We start from the raw sequence: 21,563 nt of genomic DNA on the forward strand, positions 1-21,563 counted from the left end.
GAGAGACTGATTTGTTTTTTCATTTATTTATGCATTTATTTGGTTGATTCTTGTATATGCCCTGAGTGGGGACTAAACCCACAACTTTGGCATATCAGTGACAACACTCTAACCACTTACCTACCCAGCAAGAGTTTAATATAATTTTTAATAGTACACAGACATGATAGAAAATTCAAACATTTATATTGTGAAAAGTTAGCCTTTCTCCTATCCCAGTTCCTTTCCTTCTCTACCCTTTGGCAACTGTAAAAATTCTTGGGTGCTCTCCTAGAGATCATCTATTCAAGCATATTAAAGATTTTACCTTTCAAAATTTAAGACTTCAAGACATATGATCATCGCTAAAATTCTTAAAGATATTAAATGGTACCAGAGGACAGGAATTTAGGCCAGGTAAATGTAGGACTAAAGAAAAAGGAGTAGCTATGAGATACTTAATCTGGCAGTACTGGCATTTACAAAGGCAACACATTAAAATTAGAAACAAACAAAACAACTTCAAGGATCAAATAATGCTATTTTAAAGACATAGTCATTTGAGGTTTTTAAGAAGTATGTACAAGTACCTACTCTGCTATTCATTGTGGTTGTCTAGACTTCTCTTAAGATTTTCTTGACTACACCATAGTGAAGGATAGGGGACTGGTTAGAGCAGAGGCAGCCAAGAGCTCCTGCACATTTAATGAAAAATTGTTTCCATCTTTTACTCCTGAAAGTGTCATTTATTTTAATCATTTCAGGGTGAGAGAGATTACAAAGAATGGTGACTGGAAAGACAGTACTGAGACTAATAACATGTAATCATAAATTATGAGGTGAGTAGAAAAAGAAAAACAGGAATGATGAAATTAACCTGAGAACAAGTTTAGCTAGCAGTTAGACAAATACACAGGCAGTTAAGTAACCCTCATCATCCAGCAATAAAGTAAAAAATAGTTTTCCTTTCAAATTCTGTCCAATGAATACCTGATTTATGAGGGGAAGTGTAGGATGTATATCGTTCTCCACAGAGGTTACGAATTTTAGAGTACCCACAGAAAAAACCTCTTGATGTAAGTAAAATATTAAAGATGGAAAGAATCAAATTGATTATTCAGCATAAAACAAAGACTAGTAATTTTTAGAAGCAGAAAACATGTCATTTTAGAGTTGAAATCAGAATTTTTTTTCAAACTTCTGTTTTGAACTCATTGAAAAAAAGTTTTTCTAAATTACTAGAGCAATGGCATAACCATTTAAATATTCAGGTCCCAGAAAGTAATACCAATAACGAAAATGGAACATCACTTTGGTATAATAAGTGTCAACAATAATGTGAATTACATTTTCTTTTGACTAATTTCTTAAAACAGTTACATAGGAAATAAATTACAATTAGACTACACTTGCAAATATAGAAAATCTCTTAATTGAGGAAATAAACTACAATTAGACTATACTTACAAGTACAGAAAATCTCTTAACTAGAATTATTTACAGTAAATTTCATTATATATCAAGTTATTTACCAGAAAATGGGAACACAGCTCTTAAATTAGAAAATTTTAAGACAAAATTGTATACTATGCCACATACCTATGCTTGTTTAAATACAATTCAGATTAAGTGTGTATATTAAATAGATGAAATCCTGGTCATTCTGGCTTTTTTCTTCTTTCAAATCAGTAAAGAAGAAAAAGCAAGCACATAGCAGTTTATAAAAGTTATTTTTCCCTCTACTAACAGTTGGGGGTAGTTTCTTAGGAATAAGGTGTACCATTTGTGTCTGCTTGTCCATTCACATAATGCTAACTTCCATTTAAATCAATGGATTTAAAAAAAAAAAGGAATCAATCCAAAAGTACATGTTTTCCACTTTTAAACATAAAATTAATACTCAGTGTATATTTGTGGTCATTTAAGTTTAATGTAAGAAATGGTAACAGTGGTTTGTTAATAACTTCAAAAGAATTTCTAGTATCTGTTTTACTAACAAATCAATTCTGTGTTTGTGCGAATAATTAAAAACTAAGTAATATAGTTACAGACTTATTCAGATGTTGTTTTCAAATGCCTGAAACAAAAAAATGATCAAAAACCATATATATACTCTAAAGTGAAACCAAGGGATATCTGGCCATCTGAAAAAAATCAATTAATGGAATTACTGACAAAATACACACATAATATAAGAATAAAACTTTCAAATTATCACCTAAAGAAGTCAAAAGCACTCTTAACAATTTTCAGTACCATCCTCAAATTAAAAGATACTTTATAGCAGTCTCATTTTCCAGTTTTAAAAGGGTTATAAGAGGCTTTATGGACTATTAAAAAAAAGAGTAACCAATAAAACTTAGTTATGGCTGCACTACCTGCTAATAGTGAATGCTAAGAAAAGTGTATCACTGGATTAATCTTATCCATGGGTATAAACTATATAATCACAGCTAACCTCACAATTTCTCTATGTCCAAAATATCTTGAAACAGGGTTTCAGAATGTTTTTAATAAAAGTTAAAATAAAGGCTGAGTTTCCCTAAAATTTTAACTTATGTGTCATAACCTTTTGGCTCACAGGTACACACAAATTAGGATGCTAAAGCCACGTTATTATATTTCATGCACATAATCATATTTTATTCTACCACAATGTATTTTATATCATTATAACTACCAGAAATATGATCGAATTTAGTCATGAAAAACCTATGGGTTGTCCATTAAATGACTATGTCCAAAAAAGACTTACTGCTACACATTCAAGTACTATTCTCAAAATCACAAGGGTTTTCTAAAATAAATGTGGTTACAACACTTACCTCTGTCTTTTTACTAGTATGTTCTGTAAAAAAGAAAAAACAGTGATACTTCATTGAAAAAATTAACATAGAAGATATTTTAATATGTAAAATATTTAAATGAAGTAATTCAAAATAATTTCAAAATTATAGTAAGAGTTTCAGAAGTCAACTGGGGCTTGCCTAGGATTCATCAGATTTATTTTTCTAGGTATAAGATGTTAAAATTCAGTATATACTTATTAATTTGTTCAGCTTAGGGACCAGGTCTTATAACCCAGTAAATGTCACCCATAATAGCACCCATAAAGAGTACTACTAAATTCTACACATTTGAATTCTACATCATTTAAGTTTTTGGTTTCATTTAATATTTTTGAAAGGAGGGGAGAACTTGAGGGGGTACAAAAATGTCTAAAATCAAATCATATTATACTGTGGTTGCAAAAACTGTACTTACTACTTCTTTAGCAAATAAAATTAGAAGTCAAATAGTAATTTGTGTCCTTTAAAACTACTGGCTAGTTTATTTTTAAAGATACATTGTAGTGATTTGATAGACCATTTAAAAATTCTAAAAATTAATGTTAATTATAGAATACAAAAAGGAAGGGAAAACGAATATATCTGAATTAAACAAATCACTGACTTAGTAACAACGTAGCATTTGTGAAAAGGGATTACAGAATGAGGAAAAAGAAGACACATAAGAGAATCTACCCAGACAGAAGGCTAATACTGAAGTACAAATAGGGAGCAAGTGTTCTTATTTAAATTGAAAATGATCAGGATATGTAAGATTTAATAATGTCTCATGTGGACAGTAAAAATTTTCCATTCTCAAGGACTAATTGATTGAATAGAATAGCTTTCTTGTGACTGAGAATCTAAAAGCTGAACCAGTTCTCTACAGCATTTGATGAGAGTCAAGTCCATAAACATAGTAAATGACAAAATCACAAGTTTCAGATCTAATTACTAAATTCTGGTAGATTATAGATTCTATTAGTATGTTCTACTTAACATATAATGTAATGTCAGAACCTGATGAAGAATGTGTTAATCAACTTGTAATAGCTGCAGAGTTTCCTTTAACAGTATCATACTGATGTCTTTCTCAATCCATCTAATAAATTCATATATTTAATAAATCAAACATATGGAAAATAAAGACATTTAAAATTTTTTTGTTTCTGCTTGGTTTCTAATGAAATATTTCTTATATGAAAATCTTTCTTAAAAGATTTTCTAAATCTTTAAGTCTTTCTTAAAATTTGGAATTTTATTATAACATACATCTGTTCTTCCAACCCTAAACAAAGCAACTTTCCTGATCCATAAAGGAAATCAAAATAATCCTCTAAATTTATTCCCAATTTCATAGATAGGCTTGTTTCTAAAAATAGTAAAGTAGGGTTTTTTTTTAGATTACTGCTATAATATTAATAATCCTCACAGAATGAATGCCCAATGTATTAAGGCTAAATTCATATCAATCAAATAGGCTGCTCTGTTAATGAACAAATAGCTGTCCATTTGGTTAGCAACTTAAGCTGACTGGTATATACACAGTGCTATTCAAAAAATTTTTTTGACTGGGCTATCTAATATGTAAGCTACTAGTCACTTGTGGCTACTAAGCATTTGAAATGTGGCCTATGCAACTAAGAAATTTTTTATTTTAGTTGATTTTAACTAATTTATATTTAAGCTATCACACAGGAATATTGGCTACCATAGAATACAGTACAGAACCTAGTGTTTTCACAATTTCCAACATCAAAAAAGGTGCTTTGTAGTCTGTCTTCAAAAATTTAGTGGATGATATAATTTCCTTCTGCCTTCCCTTTTTTACAAAAAGAAAATAAAAATGATAATATAGTTTTCTGGTAATAAATTTCATTCTAAAAATTTGCATTTTAATTTTCTAAGACATAGTTCCAGATAACTTGAGGAGGTTGACCAATAATGAATGAAAGCTAAAGATACTATTCCTGATCTAGTTTAAGCCAAATGACTTTATATATAAGGACAATAATATCTTTGTTCCATGATGACTTAAAAACTACAAAAGTCAATTTTTATTTTCAGTGAGTGTTAAATTCAGAAATATAAAAACATAAGTTTTAGTGATGGGGTTTTTATAATTGATTTTAAATTACTTTAACCACTAAACATCCTACTTCCAAACAAGTTTACATTCTATAGTCTAAGTAGAAGATTAACAAAACAATGTTTACTTTTTATACTTACAACTTAAGTACACAAAGATTTAGAACAGTGCTTTACCATAACAGATTTCACATATACATTACCTTCAGACTGAAAATCTTTTAGTGATACTGTGGGAGGTTTGTCTTTTCCCTGATGATTCTTTCTTTTATCTTTTTTACTCATAACCTTTGACTGAGTTGAAGCATTTTCAGCATTTTCATATTCCTGAAAAGAATTATCAACAACCATTAAGCTTAGTGTACAGTAGTAAAATCAACTTACCAACAGGTAATATGTTTATCAAAGTTTTCTTTTTGAAGATAAAAGGCAAATAAGAAATAAAAACTTAGGCTAGCCAACTTGTATAAAAGGATACCTGTTTATTTAGACACTCAATCTCTTGCCTCTTAAACATTAAAACAATAACAGAAAGCTATGACTTGGTCTATATCCACAACTACTTGCCACCCTCTTTTTTTTTTTTAAGATTTTATTTACTCTGGGGAGGGGGGCGGGGCTGGGATGGGAGAAAAAGATAGAAAACAGTACTTGAACAACAAATAAAATAAAATAAAATTTTAAAAAAGATTTTATCTTTAAAGAGAAGGAAAGGGAGAGAGAAAGAGAGGGAGAGAAACATTGATGTGAGAAACACTGATCAGCTGCCTCCTGTATGTGCCCCGACCAGGGACCAAACCCACAACCCAGGCATGTACTCTAACCTGGAGTAGAACCAGCAACTTTTCATGTTGCTGGTGACTGCCCAAACAACTTATTCATACCAATCAGGGCACCACCCTCTTCTTCTTCTTCTTCTTTTTTTTTTAAGATTTTATTTATTTATCTTCAGAGGGGAAGGGAAGGAGAGAAGGAGAGAAACATCAATGTATGGTTGCCTCTCATGAGTCCCCTGCTGGGAACTGGCCTGCAACCCAGGCATGTGCCCTGACAGGGAATCAAACCTCGATCGTGTGGTTCGCAGGCCTGCACTCAATCCACTGAGCTACACCAGCCAGGGCTCTTCTTCATCATTTCTGAACCAAACTTAAAACAATAATCTACAGTCAATTTGCTTTCTCACTCTCCCTTCCAACTCCCGAAATCTGGCTCCTGCTGTTCTCTGACACTAAAATTAAGGTCAACTTCCTTTTAAATGCCAAGTCCAAAAGACATTGTTTTTCAAGTATTTCTTGGTTTTCTCACTACATTTCTGAATACTCTTGAGTCTCCTTCACTGGCTTCCCTTTTCCCAACTCTGTTCTCAAAAATGTAACTGTTATTCACCATTAATCCACTTTAACCTATTCTTATGCTTTACACCTATTGTTTTTCAAGCTCAAAGTTTAATTTTCTACCTATGCAATGACAATTTCTATATGTGCAGATAACTGACCTGAGATATAGCATCAACAAGCATCTCCAATCCTCTTATTTAATGCCACCATCATCTGTTTAGGCCAAAAACATCAGAGTCATCCTTGCCTACTCTTTCTACACATTTATATCCAAATTAGTCAGTAGGTCTTATTAAGTTTGTCTCTTAAAGCTCTTTTAAATCTATTTTTTTCTTCATACCTTCTGTCATTTCCCCTATCCTCTTTTGCTTCACACTGCCAACACCCTCTAATTTTAGCCCTTCAATCCATCTTCTACACTGCTACAGCATGAATTGCTAAAATGAAAACTTAAAATCAATTTAAAAGTTAAAAATATTCAAGAGTTCTGTGTATATGTATAAAATCTAATCTCCTTAGTCTGGTACACAGGTTCTTTATACCTTATTCTATCAATTCTAAGTCCCTACATTATAGTTTTTCAATATGCTATACTTTTTAATACATATTTTGTATACTTGCCTCTCCTTCCCTCAGAATGCTGACTTTCCTACTACCTATGCTGCAAACTTTTTTTTTAAGATTTTATTTATTTATCTTAGAGGGGAAGGGAAGGAGAGAGAGAGAGAGGGAGAGAGAAATATCAATGTATGGTTGCCTCTCATTCGTCCCCTGCTGGGAACCCGGAACCTGGAACTGGCCTGCAACCCAGGCATGTGCCCTAACTGGGAATCGAACCGCGATCGTGTGGTTCGCAGGCCCGCACTCAATCCACTGAGCTACACCAGCCAGGGCACTTTTTTATTTTTTAAATTCTCACCCAAAGACATTCTTCCATTGACATTCTGAATATAACCATAACAATATATTCAGAGACCGAAAGGGAGAAAGAGAAACATCAATGTGAGAGAGAAGTACAGGTCAGTTGCCTCCCATACATACCCAACAGGGCTGAAACCTGCAACCTAGGTATGTGCCCTAATTGGGATTTGAATCCACGACCTTTTGCTTATGTGATGATGATCCAACCAACTGGTACACACCTTCCAGGGCTACCCTGTGAACTTCTAATATGTAGTGTGACCCTCTTTGAAGAATCCTTTCCTAAAATTCCTCCCCATCTAAGGCAGACACAATTCTTCTATCTTTCTGAATTTCCACTGCACTGAGAACATATATCTCTCAATACTATGCACCATAAATATAGTATGTATGTCTCCCTGCACTAAACTCAAGGACTTGGACCATGTCCTGATCTTTATATTGTGTACCTAGCACATTTTGGCTATTCAAAAGAATATTTGTTGAGTAAGTGACAGAAGAAAATAGAAAATGCCATCTTAAACTTTAGTTATAAAAATCCTGGAGCTGAAATATAGTTTTTAAATTGAAGTATATGACTTAAAATTCAATGACTACATCAATGTAATGACATTGAACTAGCTATCACATACAAAAGGAGTTCATTCTTTGAGAGTCACTGTGTAATAAAATCAATGCTTTCGGGTACTACACCTATGACTGTGCCAAGAAAACTGGCATGGAAGTATGATATTTAATCAACACCATCTACTCTACTACTCCTTTAAGATACAGCTAGACACTTTAGCTTTAGAATCTAGACATATATCTAGAAACAACAAATCATTATTATTAAATAATTTCAATTTGATAAATTTTATCTTCAAATTGAGCAAGTCAGGAGGACATTTCCAACGTAACATGAAAGTCCCTTAACTGACTTAAGTCACAATAAAGCTAGCTGTATCAATTTTTGTAATTGCCAGCTTTGTGTCTAAATGGATAAGTAACAGGATTACAGTTATTCTTATTTTTCAGGATAACAGGAATAGAGACATGGAAAATAAAACACATATAGTGTACAAAAGTTCACTTTACTGGTTTTCTTCTTCTTCCCTTGAGCTATGAATAAATAGCAAAATCATCTACTGTAAATTTTAATTACCCTCTTCCCTTCATCTTGAACGAAGGCGCTAGTGCACAATGGCATAATATAAAGGCCCTTAAGTATAACCAGAGGCCACTTATGATCAACTACTTATGAGTAATCACAAGTTGAATAAATTTTATGGATCAAAAAAAAATCCCAATATATGTAAAGGACTAAATTTAAATAATATAAAGATGATATAAATGCTCAATTTAAGTATATAAACTGGAAACCAACACTACTTTTTACTTTAAAGTTTATATAGTTACAAAATGTAGAATGCATCTTGTGATTCTATAAGATGTAGAATGCATCAGCATACAGCCCAATATCACAGCTTAGTGACAAATGCTGAGTTCAAATGGCCAAATTATCAGAAATATACTCCCACATACTTTACTCAATTGTAGCATCATCTCTAGCAGAAGGTCTCTTAATGGATGCCTCTGTACTCATACTTACCTTACATTTTTTAATTGACTTATTTTCTATGTTCATTTAAAATAAGTTAAAAAATTATCTATTGTTAATTTACTCTCTTCCCTTCACGTTAGGTGGAGGGGCTTTTGTAACTAAACATTCCAAATGATCAGACAAAGCTTAACCTACATGTTTCTGTTGTCCCTCAAAACCTGAGGAGGACTCTTATTATAAAAACTTAGTAATATTTTGTTAAGTAATAGATTTCTGGGACAAACTTTAAAAGAACTTTAATACAAAATTCAGAAAGGCTGGTCCTAACTTTTGACGACATAAACCTAATAAAGCTAAATGAATAAATGTGTAAATACCTTTTTGTGTTCTTCATATTCTAATTTACTTAGCAACAATGCCTTCTCAAGATCTGCTTGAAACATTTCAGATGTCAGCTAAAAAAAAGTTTCACAATGAACAGATGATAGGATTATACCATATTAAGAAAATAACCATAACAATATATATGGGAAAATAAAACAAATACATTATAAAACAGTCTGGGTTCTACAAAGTTATCAATCCTTGCCAAAGTAAGGAATGGTTATTTTGCAGACCATACTAAAGCAAAAATTTCTAATTCTGATATCTATTTCCTCTTTCACTGTGAATAATTTGTTGTATTATTACATAATCCTTTTACTGTAACAAAAAATCTTATGAAGAATGTGTCACTGTAATGGATGTCAAAGGCACTATGCAGCTTAGGACATTGAAAATATAAGTGATTATTATTCAAAATTATAAGAATACTGAAAAATGCTAAGCATTATAAAACATAAAACATACCATATTTCCTTAATATAGATTAAACCACAGATAAAGAACTTTCAATAAGATAACCAAATGTCCTGGTATATGCCTGATATTACACCATAATTACAGTGAATCCTTTTACTATCATTCTATTCTTTTATATGGTTGCTCTACCTTTAAAGTCACCTAGTATTATAACAAAATGATTTTCTGTAATCCACATCTCTTGGTTCTTCTTTTCCACCACAGACTCTCACCTTAACTTCTTACAATCTAGCTTCCATACCCTCTAATCAAGTAACTCTCTAAGAATTTTCCTAATTGCCAAACAGAATTGCTACAATAGTTGGATGGGACTTTGGGTGGTACAGCATCAGAAATAAAGTATGTCTACAACTGAATATAGGATAGTTGCAATAAGACAACAGTAAACATCCTAAATCTGTAAGCAAGTGTTTGTCAATCTATACATCATGAATAATAAAAGCATAAATTTAATGGACATGTCTTGTCTTTCAGTTCAGAATCCATTTTATTACTTTTGATGACTAAACCTCATTCTAATGTCACATGATTCTAGTAGGACAGCCAATCACATAATTCCATATACCATCCACCAATATATCCAGCCATCCAAGATACCATTATCAGCAACAGGGTCGGGGCAAGGGATTCAACTTCTTAAAAAAATCATTATCCAAGGAAGAGAGAAACATCAATCAGTTGTCTCCCAGTTGCGCCTCAACCAGCAATTAAACCCATATGTGCCCTGATTTGGGATCAAATCCACAACCTTTGGGTGTACAGGATGATGCTCCCACCAACTGACCCATCTGGACAGGCAATCTATGCTTCTTTTTTGATTTCCTAGAAATTAAATTTTGAGAACAAACACAAAGCAAATGGGGTTCAATCATCTGATAATAGCTCTCTAAAAGTGAGTGTACTAGTTCTATATATTAGTTCATGCCCTTGAGCATCCCAGAATTCCTTAGTTTCCATCTTTTAAGTTTATTTTTTATTGTATATTGCCCCATTACCTTTGAACCCACTTACACACTTTTCCACTTCTAACTACCCCTTCCCCTGTATCAACACTGTTGTCTGTGTCCATGAGTCCTTTTTCTTCTTTGCTCCATTCCTCCACTCCCCTAACCTGCCCCCAAAGCTGTTACCCTGCTTGCTCTGAGTCTGCCTCTATTTTTCTTGTTAGTTTAGTTTGTTCATTAGATTTCACATATGAATGATATCAGATGGTATCTGTCTTTCTCTAACTGGCTTATTCACTCAGTATAATGCTATATACAGTCTATCCAAGCTGTCGCAGTGGGCTAAATTACTTCGTTTTTATGGTTGAGAAGTATTTTATTGTGTAAATGTCTGATAGTTGTTCTATCTACTCATCTACTGACACTTGGGCTGCTTCCAAATCTTGGCTATTGTAAATCATGCTGCAATGAACATAGGGGTGCTTATATTCCTTCAAATTAGTGTTTTGGGTTTCTTCAAATATGCATAAAGTAGAATTGCTGGGTCATAAGACAGTTCCAATTTTAATTTTTTCAAGTAACTCCATATCACTTTCCACAGTGACAGCACCAAACTACATTCCCACCAACAGTACAAAAGGGTTCCCCTTTCTCCACATCCTCACCAGCACTTGTTGTTTGTTTATTTATTGATGACAGCCTTTTGACAGGTGTGAAGTGATATCTCATTGTAGTTTAAATTCGCATTTCTCTTATAATTAGTGACATTGAGCACCTTTTCATGTCTATTGGCCATGTATATGTCCTGTTTGAAGAAGTGTCTATTCGGGCCCTTTGACCATTTTTAATTGGATTGTTTTTCTGATGTTGGGTTTTTATAAGTTCTTTATAAATTTTAGATATTAACCTCTTATTGGAAGAAATGGCAAATGTTTTCCCATTCATGGTGGGCTGTCTTTTTATTTTGTTTATGGTTCCCCTTGCTGTGCAAAAACTTGTTAGTTTGATGTAGTCCCACGTATTTTTTTTCTTTTGGTTCCCTTGCCTAAGGAGCTATACCAGAAAAAAAAAAATACTGCTATGAGCAATGTCCAACATTTTACTGCCTATGTTTCATTTTTGGATTTTTATGGTTTGGGGTCTAACATTTAACTCTTTGATCCATTTTGAATTTATTCTTGTGTGTGGAGTAAGAAGGTGGTCTAGTCTCATTTTTCTGCATGTACTATACAATTTTCCCAAAATCATTTATTGAATAAAATATCCTTAGCCCACTATATGTGCTTACTTCCTCTTTTGAATATTGACTATAAAATTGTGAGTTTATTTCTGGGCTCTCTATTCTGTTCCATTGAGCCATGTGTCTGTTTATATGCCAGAACCATTCTGTTTAGATTACTACAGCCTTATAGTATAGTTTGATATTAGGCAGTGTGATTCCTCCAACTCTGTTCTTTCTCCAGATTACTGATGCTATGCAGGCCTTTTTGTGGTTCCATATAAATTTTTGAAATATTTGTTCTAGGTCTGTGGAATATGTCATTGGAATTTTGATACGAATTGCACTGAATCTATAGATTGCTTTGGGTAGTATGCACATTTTAATGATGCTTATTCATCCTATCTATGAACATGGTATGTGCTTCTACTTATTTGTACCTTGTTCCATTTCTTTCTTCAGCTTCTTATAACTTTCCGTGTATAGGTCTTTTACATCCTTGGATAAATTTATTCCTAGGTATTTTATTCTTTTTGAAGCAATTGTAAATGGGATTGTATTCTTAATTTTCTTTGTGACAGTTCATTATTGGCATATAAAAATGCAACTGATTTCTGGACATTAATTTTACATTCCGCTATTTTACTAAAATCATTTATCATTTCCAGTAGTGAAAATCGTTAGGATTCTCTTTGCAGATGACACAGTATCATGTCATCTGCAAAAAACTGAGTTTTACATTCCAATTTGGAATGTCTTTTATTTCTTCTTCTTGTCCACTTGCTATGACTAGGGCTTCCAGTACTATGCTGAATAGAAGAGGTAAAAACAAGACCCTTGTCTCGTTCCCAGATTTAAAGGGAATGCTTGTAGTTTTTGCCCACTGAGTATGATGCTGGCAGTGGATTTGTCATATATGACTTTTATTAATATAGGCATGTTCCCTTTACTCCCACTTTGCTGAGAGTTTTTATCGTCATCTGATTTTGGAATTAGGCTAATGCTGGCCTTGTAGTCTGGTTAAAGGTTTGTCACTGTTGTGTATCTTTTCAAAGAACCAGCTCTTAGATTCACTGATCCTTTGTTTTGTTTTTTAGATCCTATTTTATTTCTCCTCTGATCTTTATTATTTTCTTCCTTTCACTCATCCTCAACTTTGTTTTGTTCAAGTTCCTTTAAGTGTAAAGTTAGATTGTTTTTTTTATCTTTTTCCTGTTTAAGATATGCACATAATGCTATGAATTTCCCAATTAGGACTGCGTTCTGTGTCCCACAGATTTGGGGTTGTTGTGTTCTCATTTTCATTTGTTTTAAGTTATTTCTTGATTTCTTCCTTGATCTCATTTTTGACCCTTTCATTGTTTAGTAATAGTTAGGTTACACATACTTTGTGTATTTTTTGGTTTTCTTCTTGTGATTGACTTCTAGTTTCATAGCACTATGGTCAGAGAAGATGCCTGATATGATTTCAGTCTTCTTAAATTTATTGAGACTTGTTTTGTGTTTAATATGTGGTCCATCCAAGAAAACATTCCATGTGCACTTGAAAAGAATGTATATTCTACTGCTTTAGGGAGAAATGGTCTGAAAGTATCATTTAAATCCATTTAATCTAGTGTGTCATTTAAGGCTGCTGTCTCCTTACTGATTTTCTGTCTGAAAGATCTACCCATTGAAATCAATGGGGTGTTAAATCCCCTAGTATGACTGTATTTCTGTCAATCTCTCATTTTATATCCATGAAGATTTGCTTTAATAGTTAGATGCTCCTGTGTTGGGTGCATAAACATTTACATCAACTTGTTGGATTGTTCCCTTTATCATTTTGTAGTGTCTTTGTCTCTTAGTATAGCCATGATTTTAGACTAGTCTGTTTTGTTGTATATAAATTACACTATGTAAGCTTAGTTTTCCTTTCCATTTGCATGAAATATCTTTCTCCATCCCTTTACTTTTAGTCTGTGTGTATCTTTCATTCTGAGGTAGGGGTCTTGGAGACAGCATTATATATAGGTCTAGTTTCCTTATCCATTCAGCTACCCTATGTCTTTTGATTGGAACACTAAGCCATTTACATCTAAAGTGATTACAGATAAATATGTATTTATTGACAGTTTGGTTTTTTAACTATTTTCCTCTGTTTTTTTTCCCCTTTTTCTTCTTAAAGCAAGACCTTTAACATTTGTTGCAATACTGGTTTAGTGGTATCAAATTCCTTTAGTTTTCTTCCTTGTCTGGAAAGTTCCTTATTTCTCCTCCAATTTTAAATGATAGCCTTTCTGGGTAAATTAGCTCTGGTTGTAGGCCCCTGCTTTTCATCACCTTGAGTGATTTCATGCCAATCCCTTGAAATGTTTCTGTTGAGAAATCACATGACAGTCTAATGGGAGATCCCTTGTAGGTAACTTAATTGCTTTTCTCTTGTGGCTTTTAAGATTCATTCTCTCTTGGTCTTTAAGCTTTGCCATTTTAATTATGATGTGTCTTGATGTGGCCTCTTTGGGTCCATCTTCTTTGGATCTCTCTCTGCTTCCTGGACTTATGTGTCTTTCTTTCACCAGCTTAGGGAAATTTTTGGTCATTATCTCTTCAAATAGGTTCATAATCCCCTGCTCTCTCTTCTCCTTCTGGTATCCCCATCATGTGAATGTTGTTATATTTCGTGTTGTCCCAAAGGTCCCTTGAACTCTCATTTTTTTAAATTCTATTTTCTTTTTTTAAATATTTTTTAAAAGACTTTATTTATTTATCTTTAGAGGAGAAGGAGAGAGGGAGAGAAACATCAATGTATGGTTGCCTTTTGTGTGTCCCCTGCTGGGAACTGGCCTGCAGGGAACTGGCCTGCAATCCAGGAATCGAACCGTGATCCTCTAGTTCCCAGGCTTGTGCTCAATCCACTGAGCTACACCAGCCAGGGCCTAAATTCTTTTTTTTTTCTTTTTGCTGCTCTGATTGGGTACTTTTTCCTACCTTTCACTGATTCAATCCTCTGCTGTTTATTCTTTCCAGTGTATTATTTCATATGTTGCATTCTTTATTTCTGACTGGTCCTTTTGCATTGTTTCTATGACTTTTTTCATGCTGTTGGGCATCTTTGTAATCATTAATTTATACCACATCTGATAAATTGCTTGCCTCCATTTATTAGCTCTTCTGGAAAATTTACTCATTCTTTCTATCATTTGGGGCCTGTTTCTTTGCCTTCCTATTTTGACTGCCTCTTTGTTTTTCTTTCTATATATTAGGTAGCTCTGTAAAGAGTCTAGTGCAGTCCTTTATCAGACACTGCCCCTGGACTACCTGTTTAGAGCTATCAGTGATCCCCAACTTGTGGCTCCCACTGGACCTGGATGTTTACTGAAAGAACCAAGGCTGGCTTTACCAGCACCAGGCTGGGGAGGGTCAGCTAAAGTCTCAAAGCTTCCATAGATCTGTCTTCACCCACATGCTATTAGGCTTAATCACCAGAAGTGCCTCCAATTGTACTCCTCAGCAGCCCAGCTTAAGCTCTATAGGGTGGGGTTATTGCTTTCTCCCAGGGCTGTTGCCTCACAGAAGGGAGTGCTCTGTCCAATAAAGAGAGCTCTGTAATATGGGGAATGACTGAGCGCAAAGATCCTGGCAGCTGACCCTTCAATTCTCTCCCCAGAGCCACAGATTTTCCTCATGCATCTTGCATCCACTCTGCCCTCTCTCTGTTGAATCTCAGGTTAGGTGGCTACAAATGAAATTTTGTGCATTGGCCCCTGAGGAGGCATTCTAGCCATCTCTCTCTGGAGGGCAGAAACCCTGCTGCTTTTCACAGCTGGATGTTATTTGGCTTCCTTTCCTGGTTCTGGTGCTGTAGGCTATGGAGTCCAGCTTGGGGTTTAGACTCTACAATTCTCAGGGGTTGGAAGCCCTCCTCCCTGGCCACTGACTATCGCCCTGGAATTTCATCTGCCTACTGTAGAAGCCCAGACAGCCTTCTCATTCTTCCATACTCACTACCAGTCCTGATGTGGTGCTATGGTTTCTTCTGTAAGTCCTTGGTTATAAAGCTTCTCTCTAGCTAGTGTTCAGTTGATTATTCAAAATGATTTTTCTATAATTTAGTTGTAATTCCAGTTTGGTGCTGTGAGTTGGTTAATGTAGCTCCCACCTATTCCAACACCATCTTGGATCTCTCCTCCATCTTTCTTAAGGCCTAGTTGTTTAGTTCTTAATTCAAATCTGGGAATCACCCAGAATCCTTCTGGCAAATTGTTTTTTGCCAGAGTTAATCAGAATTGTTTCTGTTGCTCAACAGTAAAAAAAATAATATAATAAAATAACAACAACAAAAAAGCCACTATGTCCTGGCCAGCATGGCTCACTTGGCTGGAGCACTGTCCCACAGCCAAAGAGTTGTGGGTCTGAATCCCAGTTGGGGCATGTATAGGAGAGAAATCAATGTTTTTTTCTCACATCAATGTTTTTCTCTCTCCCTTCCTAAGAACTGTTCTTGAGTGAGGATTAAAAACAAAAACTAAAATAAAATAGAAGAAACTAAAACAGAAACTGACTTAAAAGAATATGATCTGTGTCAATCTGACATATTGATATACCTAGAAAAATGTTAACCAATATTTCCTCTGAAAACATCTTATCTAATTCTATATTAAGAAAATAAAAAGAGGTTGAAAGATTAAGTTTATCACAGGAAAAAATCTAACTCAGAAAAAAATACAATTAAGTTATTTAATACAAAAAAAATCTGATTAAGCCCAGAGTAAATTGTATACATACTCTTTTCTATGGAATAGCTTAAAAGAATTGAATAATTACTTTAATCCAAATTAGTAATAATCAGGAGAAAGTAACAAAGTTACCTTCTAAAATAATCATATAAATGTATATTCAAAAATAATATAGTGATATAGCAAAAAAATTAGATTCATGTTAATGTTACACACGAAAAAAGAGTTGATATCAATTATTCCACCTAAACTGAAAGCAAAAGGAGCAAAAAAGTATTTCACTGTAGTTAAAACACAGTAGTCATCCCAATATAGGAAGTTTACAAGGAAACAGGCAAAAATGATTCAGAATTCAATTTAAATCTCTGAAAACTAGAACATATCTTACAAAAACATCAATGTATGATCAATTAGCCAATAAAGGCTTGTAGAGAACCTTCTATATGCTTTGCCTGTAGGGCTTTAAAGCAGCAGCATAAATTTGGCTTTGCCTTCAAAGAAATTTTCTACTCCATTTGGGGATAGAAGACTAACACATAGTAAGTACAGAAAACAGAATATAATATTAAACTTACAAAAGTCAAGGGAAAAGATTAAAAAACAGACATAATTCAGAGAAGCATATGGAAAAGAAACTAATTCAAGTTGGTCCCTAAAGAATATACATAATTTGAAGAGGTAGAAAAAGGAATAGAAAAGTTTTAGGAAGAAAGAGGCATATGAACAAAGGTATGATATTAAGAACAGATACAGGGCAAGGCAAATGTAGGTTTATAGTTGTTTGTATGGGAAATAATACAATTAATAAATAATAAAATGAAAATGAACTGTTTTGCATATTCACATCTGTAAACCTACCTTTGCCCTGCCCTGGACACCAAGGAAAGAGACACCTGATAAAAAGTGAATTCTATACAAGAAATGTGGGAAAAAAAATAGCTTTGGGTGGATAATTTAAATTCCCATCCCATGCATGCTACCTCTATCAAGTTACATAATTTGTGAATTTCAGTTTCCTCACACATATTTTAAAAAATAGAGATATCACCCTTACAAGGTAGTTTTAAAGATCTACAACCTAATATATGTACAATATCTACCACAGTGCCTGCATGTCACAAGTTACACAGAGTAGATTGGAATTCCCCTCCTCTATGTTGGAGAACAGGAGATAATATTGCTTAGGTAGGGCACAATTAGGCTCCACACTCTCCCTAAAACTTAGGAATTTGGGACAGATGAAAGAAGAATGATGGCAGAAGTAATTTTAAAGAAATAAAATGAATGTTAGAAGAACGAGAACTTAGAATCAATGTGCCTGGCTAAATCACCATAATCTCAGCAGTCAAGGACATGGACCATAGCAGTGCAGAAAATGATGAAGGCTGTATCTTAGAAAAGGATAACTAAGTTTTGGAGTTGACTGAATATGAAGCATGAAAGAATAAATCAAACATAAGATTTCTGATCCAACTTAACAAGGAGATGACAGTGCAAGACTAAATCATTAGGAAAGACAACAAAAAAACAACCATGATTCCAAATTCTCTAAACTTATACTTATTAGAGATTATCACAAGACTGTTCTGTAGTTCTGGCCAAGATGGAGGCATAGGTAGAAAGCCTTTGCTTCCTTTCACAACCAAAAGGAGGATAACAACCAACAACCAGAAGCTCCAGAAAAATCAAACTGCATGGAACTCCAACAACCAAGGAATTAAAGAAAAAATCAATCAGAACAACCAAATTGGTGTGCCAAGGCAAAGAAATATGGCCCAAATGAAAGAACAGAGCATAATCTCAGAAAGAGAACTAAACAAGGAGGACATAGCCAGCCTATCTGAGGGAGAATTTAAAGCCCTAGTAATCAAAATGCTCACAGAACTGATTAAGCTTGGACAAAAAATGAAAAAACAAATGAAAGATACCCAAAAATGAAATAAAGCAAAATATTCAGGGAACCAACAGTGACAGGAAGGAAACCAGGCCTCAAAGCAATGATTTGGAACAAAAGGGAAAAATAAACATCCAATGGGAACAGAATGAAGAAACAAGAATTCAAAAAAGTGAAGAGCGTCTTACAAATCTCTGGGATAATCTGAAATGTCCCAATATCTGAATTACAGGGGTGCCAGAAGGAGAAGAGGAAGGCCAAGAAATTGAAAACTTATTTGAACAAATAATAAACTTCCAGGAAACCCAGAGAGTCCCAAAGAAGTTGGACCCAAGGAAGCACACACCAAGGTACATCATAATCACATTACCCAAGATTAATGATAAGGAGAGAACCTTAAAAGCAGCAAGAGAAAGGGAGAGAGTTACCTACAAAGGAGGTCCCACAAGTCTATCAGCTGATTTCTCAAAAGAAACCTTGCAGGCAAGAAGGGGCTGGAAAGAAGTATTCCAAGTCATGAAAGGCATGGACCTACATCCAAGAGATTGCTCTACCCAGCTAAGCCTTTTTTTTTCTTTTTTTTTAAATTTATTTAATTATTCTTCAAGTACAGTTTTCTATTACTTCCATCCCAACCCACCCCCCCCATGCTCCCCCGCTCCCTCCTCCCATTTCCACCCTTCTTAGTTGTTGTCCATGTATCTTTTGCATTTGTTCCTCTAAATCCCTCCCCTATTTCCCCTGAAATTCCCTCCCCTCTACCCTTTGGTCACTGTCCCCCTGTTCTCTATTTCAGTTTAGAATGGAAGGGCAGATAAAATAGTTCCCAGATAAGATTAAGTTCAAGGAGTTCATCACCACCAAGCCCTTATTAGATGAAATGTTAAAGGGAATTATCTAAGAAAAAGAAGATCAAAACTATAAACAGTAAAATGACAACAAACTCACAACTATCAACAAATGAACCTAAAAGAAAAGAAAAACAATTAAAATAAAAACTAAGCGAACAACTAGAACAGGAATAGAATCAGAGAAATGGACATTACATGGAGGGATTTCAGTGGGGAGTGGGAAGGGACGAATGGGAGAAAAAGTACAGGGAAGAAGAAGCATAATTAGCAGGCATAAAATAGATGGGGAGAGATAAAAATGGTAGAGGAAACAGGACTTAAAGAACTTATATGTATAACCCATGAACATGAACCAAGGGTGGGGGGAATGGGTTGGGGGGGCAAGGAAGAAGGGGAATAAAGGGAGGAAAATTTGGGAAATCTGTAATAGCGTAATCAATAAAAATACTTTTAAAAAAAAGGCTGTTGACTCCCAGCCAAGATGGAGGCGTAGGTGGAAACACTGTGCCTCCTTGCACAATCAACTTTAAAGACAACAAAGTTTTAGTAACAAAAATGCAACCAAAACACAGAAAATTGAACTGTTCAGAAGTCCAACAACAACAAACTGTTCAGCCAAACTGGTAAGAGGAGCAGAGCCAGTGACTGGCGGAGCAGGGTTGCACAGGAAAACTCGGCCAGACTGACCCAGGCACAGGCAGCAGTTGGTGGATCCCAGGCGTGGGGTTGCAACAGGCAGACCCAGTGAGGGTATAAGTCAGCAGGCTGACCGCAGTCACATATTCGCTCGCAGATAAACCAGGAGAAGGAGCGAGCAGTGAAACAGACCACACAGGCCCCAGCAGCAAGAAGCAGCAGAGGGGACCACCACTGCCCCTCTTTGACCCGACCCCCACATACAGCATCACAACACAGCAACTGAGTTGCCCTGCCTTGGTGAACACCTAGGGCTCTGCCCCTCATACATAACGGGCACGAAAAGACCAAAATATTATGGCTCGAGAAGAACTCAAAGCCCCAGAGTCGATAACTCTAAGCAACCAAGAAATAGCCAACCTATCAGATGCACAGTTCAAAACACTGGTGATCAGGATGCTCACAGAACTGGTTGATTTTAGTCACAAATTAGAGGAACAAATGAAGGCTAAACTAACTGAACTGAAGGGAAATGCACAGGAAACCAATAGTGATGGAAAGGAAACTGGGACTCAAATCAAGGGAGTGGACCAGGAGGAAGAAAAAATGACCAAACAGAAAACAATGAAGAAACAAGAAATCAAAAAAATGAGGAGAGGCTTAGGAACCTCTAGGACATCTTTAAACGTTCCAACATCTGAATTATAGGGGTACCAGAAGGGGAAGAGGAAGAACGACAAGTGGAAAACTTATCTGAACAAATAATAAAGAATTTCCCCAATCTGGCAAAGGAAATAGACTTCCAGGACACCCAGGAAGCTCAGAGAGTCCCAAACAAGTTGGACCCAAGGAGCAACACACCAAGGCACATCAGAATTACATCACCCAAGAGTAAAATGAAGGAGAGAATTCTAGAAGCAGCAAGAGATAAGGGGACAGTCACCTACAAAGGAGTTCCCATCAGACTGTCAGCTGATTTCTCAAAAGAGACCTTATAGGCAAGAAGGGGCTGGAAAGAAGTATTCCAAGTCATGTAAGGCAAGGACCTACATCCAAGATTACTCTATCCAGCAAAGCTTTCATTTAGAATGGAAGGGCAGATAAAGTGCTTCTCAGATAAGGTCAAGTTGAAGGAGTTCATCATCACGGAGCCCTTATTATATGAAATCTTAAAGGGACTTATCTAAGAAAAAGAAAAAATATGAACAGTGAAAGGACTGCAAACTCACAGTTATTAACAACCACACCTAAAACAAAAGCAAACTAAGAGAACAGCTAGGTCAGGAGTAGAACCATAGAAATGAAGATCACATAGAGGGTTAGCAACAGGGGAATAGGAGGAGGAGAAGGGGGAGGAGGTACAGAGAATAAGTAGCATAGATAGTAGGTAGAAAATAGGCAGGGGGGAGGGCAAGAATAGTATGGGAAATATAGAATCTAAAGAACTTGAAACACGAGGACATAAACTAAAGAGGGGAGAATGGTGGGGAAGGGGTGTGCAGGGTGGAGGGGAATGAGGGGAGAAATAGGACAACTGTAATGGCATAATCAATAAAATATATATTTTTAAAAAGCCTGTTGTAAACTTAGGTACCAATCTAATAAATCAGACTGCAAAACACCGAACACTAAAATGCAATTAAAACCATGATTTTTTAAGTGTCATATTAAGTTTGCAACACAATTCCTACTCATTTTGTCTGCACTATAAGAGGAGGAGGAGAGGAAAAAAAGAGGAAATAGT

General features: G+C 35.0%; 1 protein-coding gene across 7 annotated transcripts in view; it reads right to left on the minus strand.

Moving 5' to 3' along the window:
* GKAP1 (G kinase anchoring protein 1) overlaps positions 1-21,563 on the minus strand; it is a 75,936-nt gene that overhangs the window by 35,173 nt on the left and 19,200 nt on the right. For all 7 annotated transcript variants that reach the window (XM_037035806.1, XM_037035808.1, XM_037035805.1 and 4 more), the window contains 3 exons: positions 9,074-9,151; positions 5,099-5,222; positions 2,805-2,827 (listed from right to left, as the gene is read on the minus strand). In XM_037035806.1, coding sequence (XP_036891701.1) covers positions 2,805-2,827; positions 5,099-5,222; positions 9,074-9,151 — 225 coding nt within the window. The remainder of the gene's footprint in view (positions 1-2,804; positions 2,828-5,098; positions 5,223-9,073; positions 9,152-21,563) is intronic.

The sequence above is a fragment of the Sturnira hondurensis genome, unplaced genomic scaffold (assembly GCF_014824575.4).
Source record: "Sturnira hondurensis isolate 20B ecotype Veracruz unplaced genomic scaffold, ASM1482457v3 Scaffold0022566, whole genome shotgun sequence".
Taxonomy (NCBI): domain Eukaryota; kingdom Metazoa; phylum Chordata; class Mammalia; order Chiroptera; family Phyllostomidae; genus Sturnira; species Sturnira hondurensis.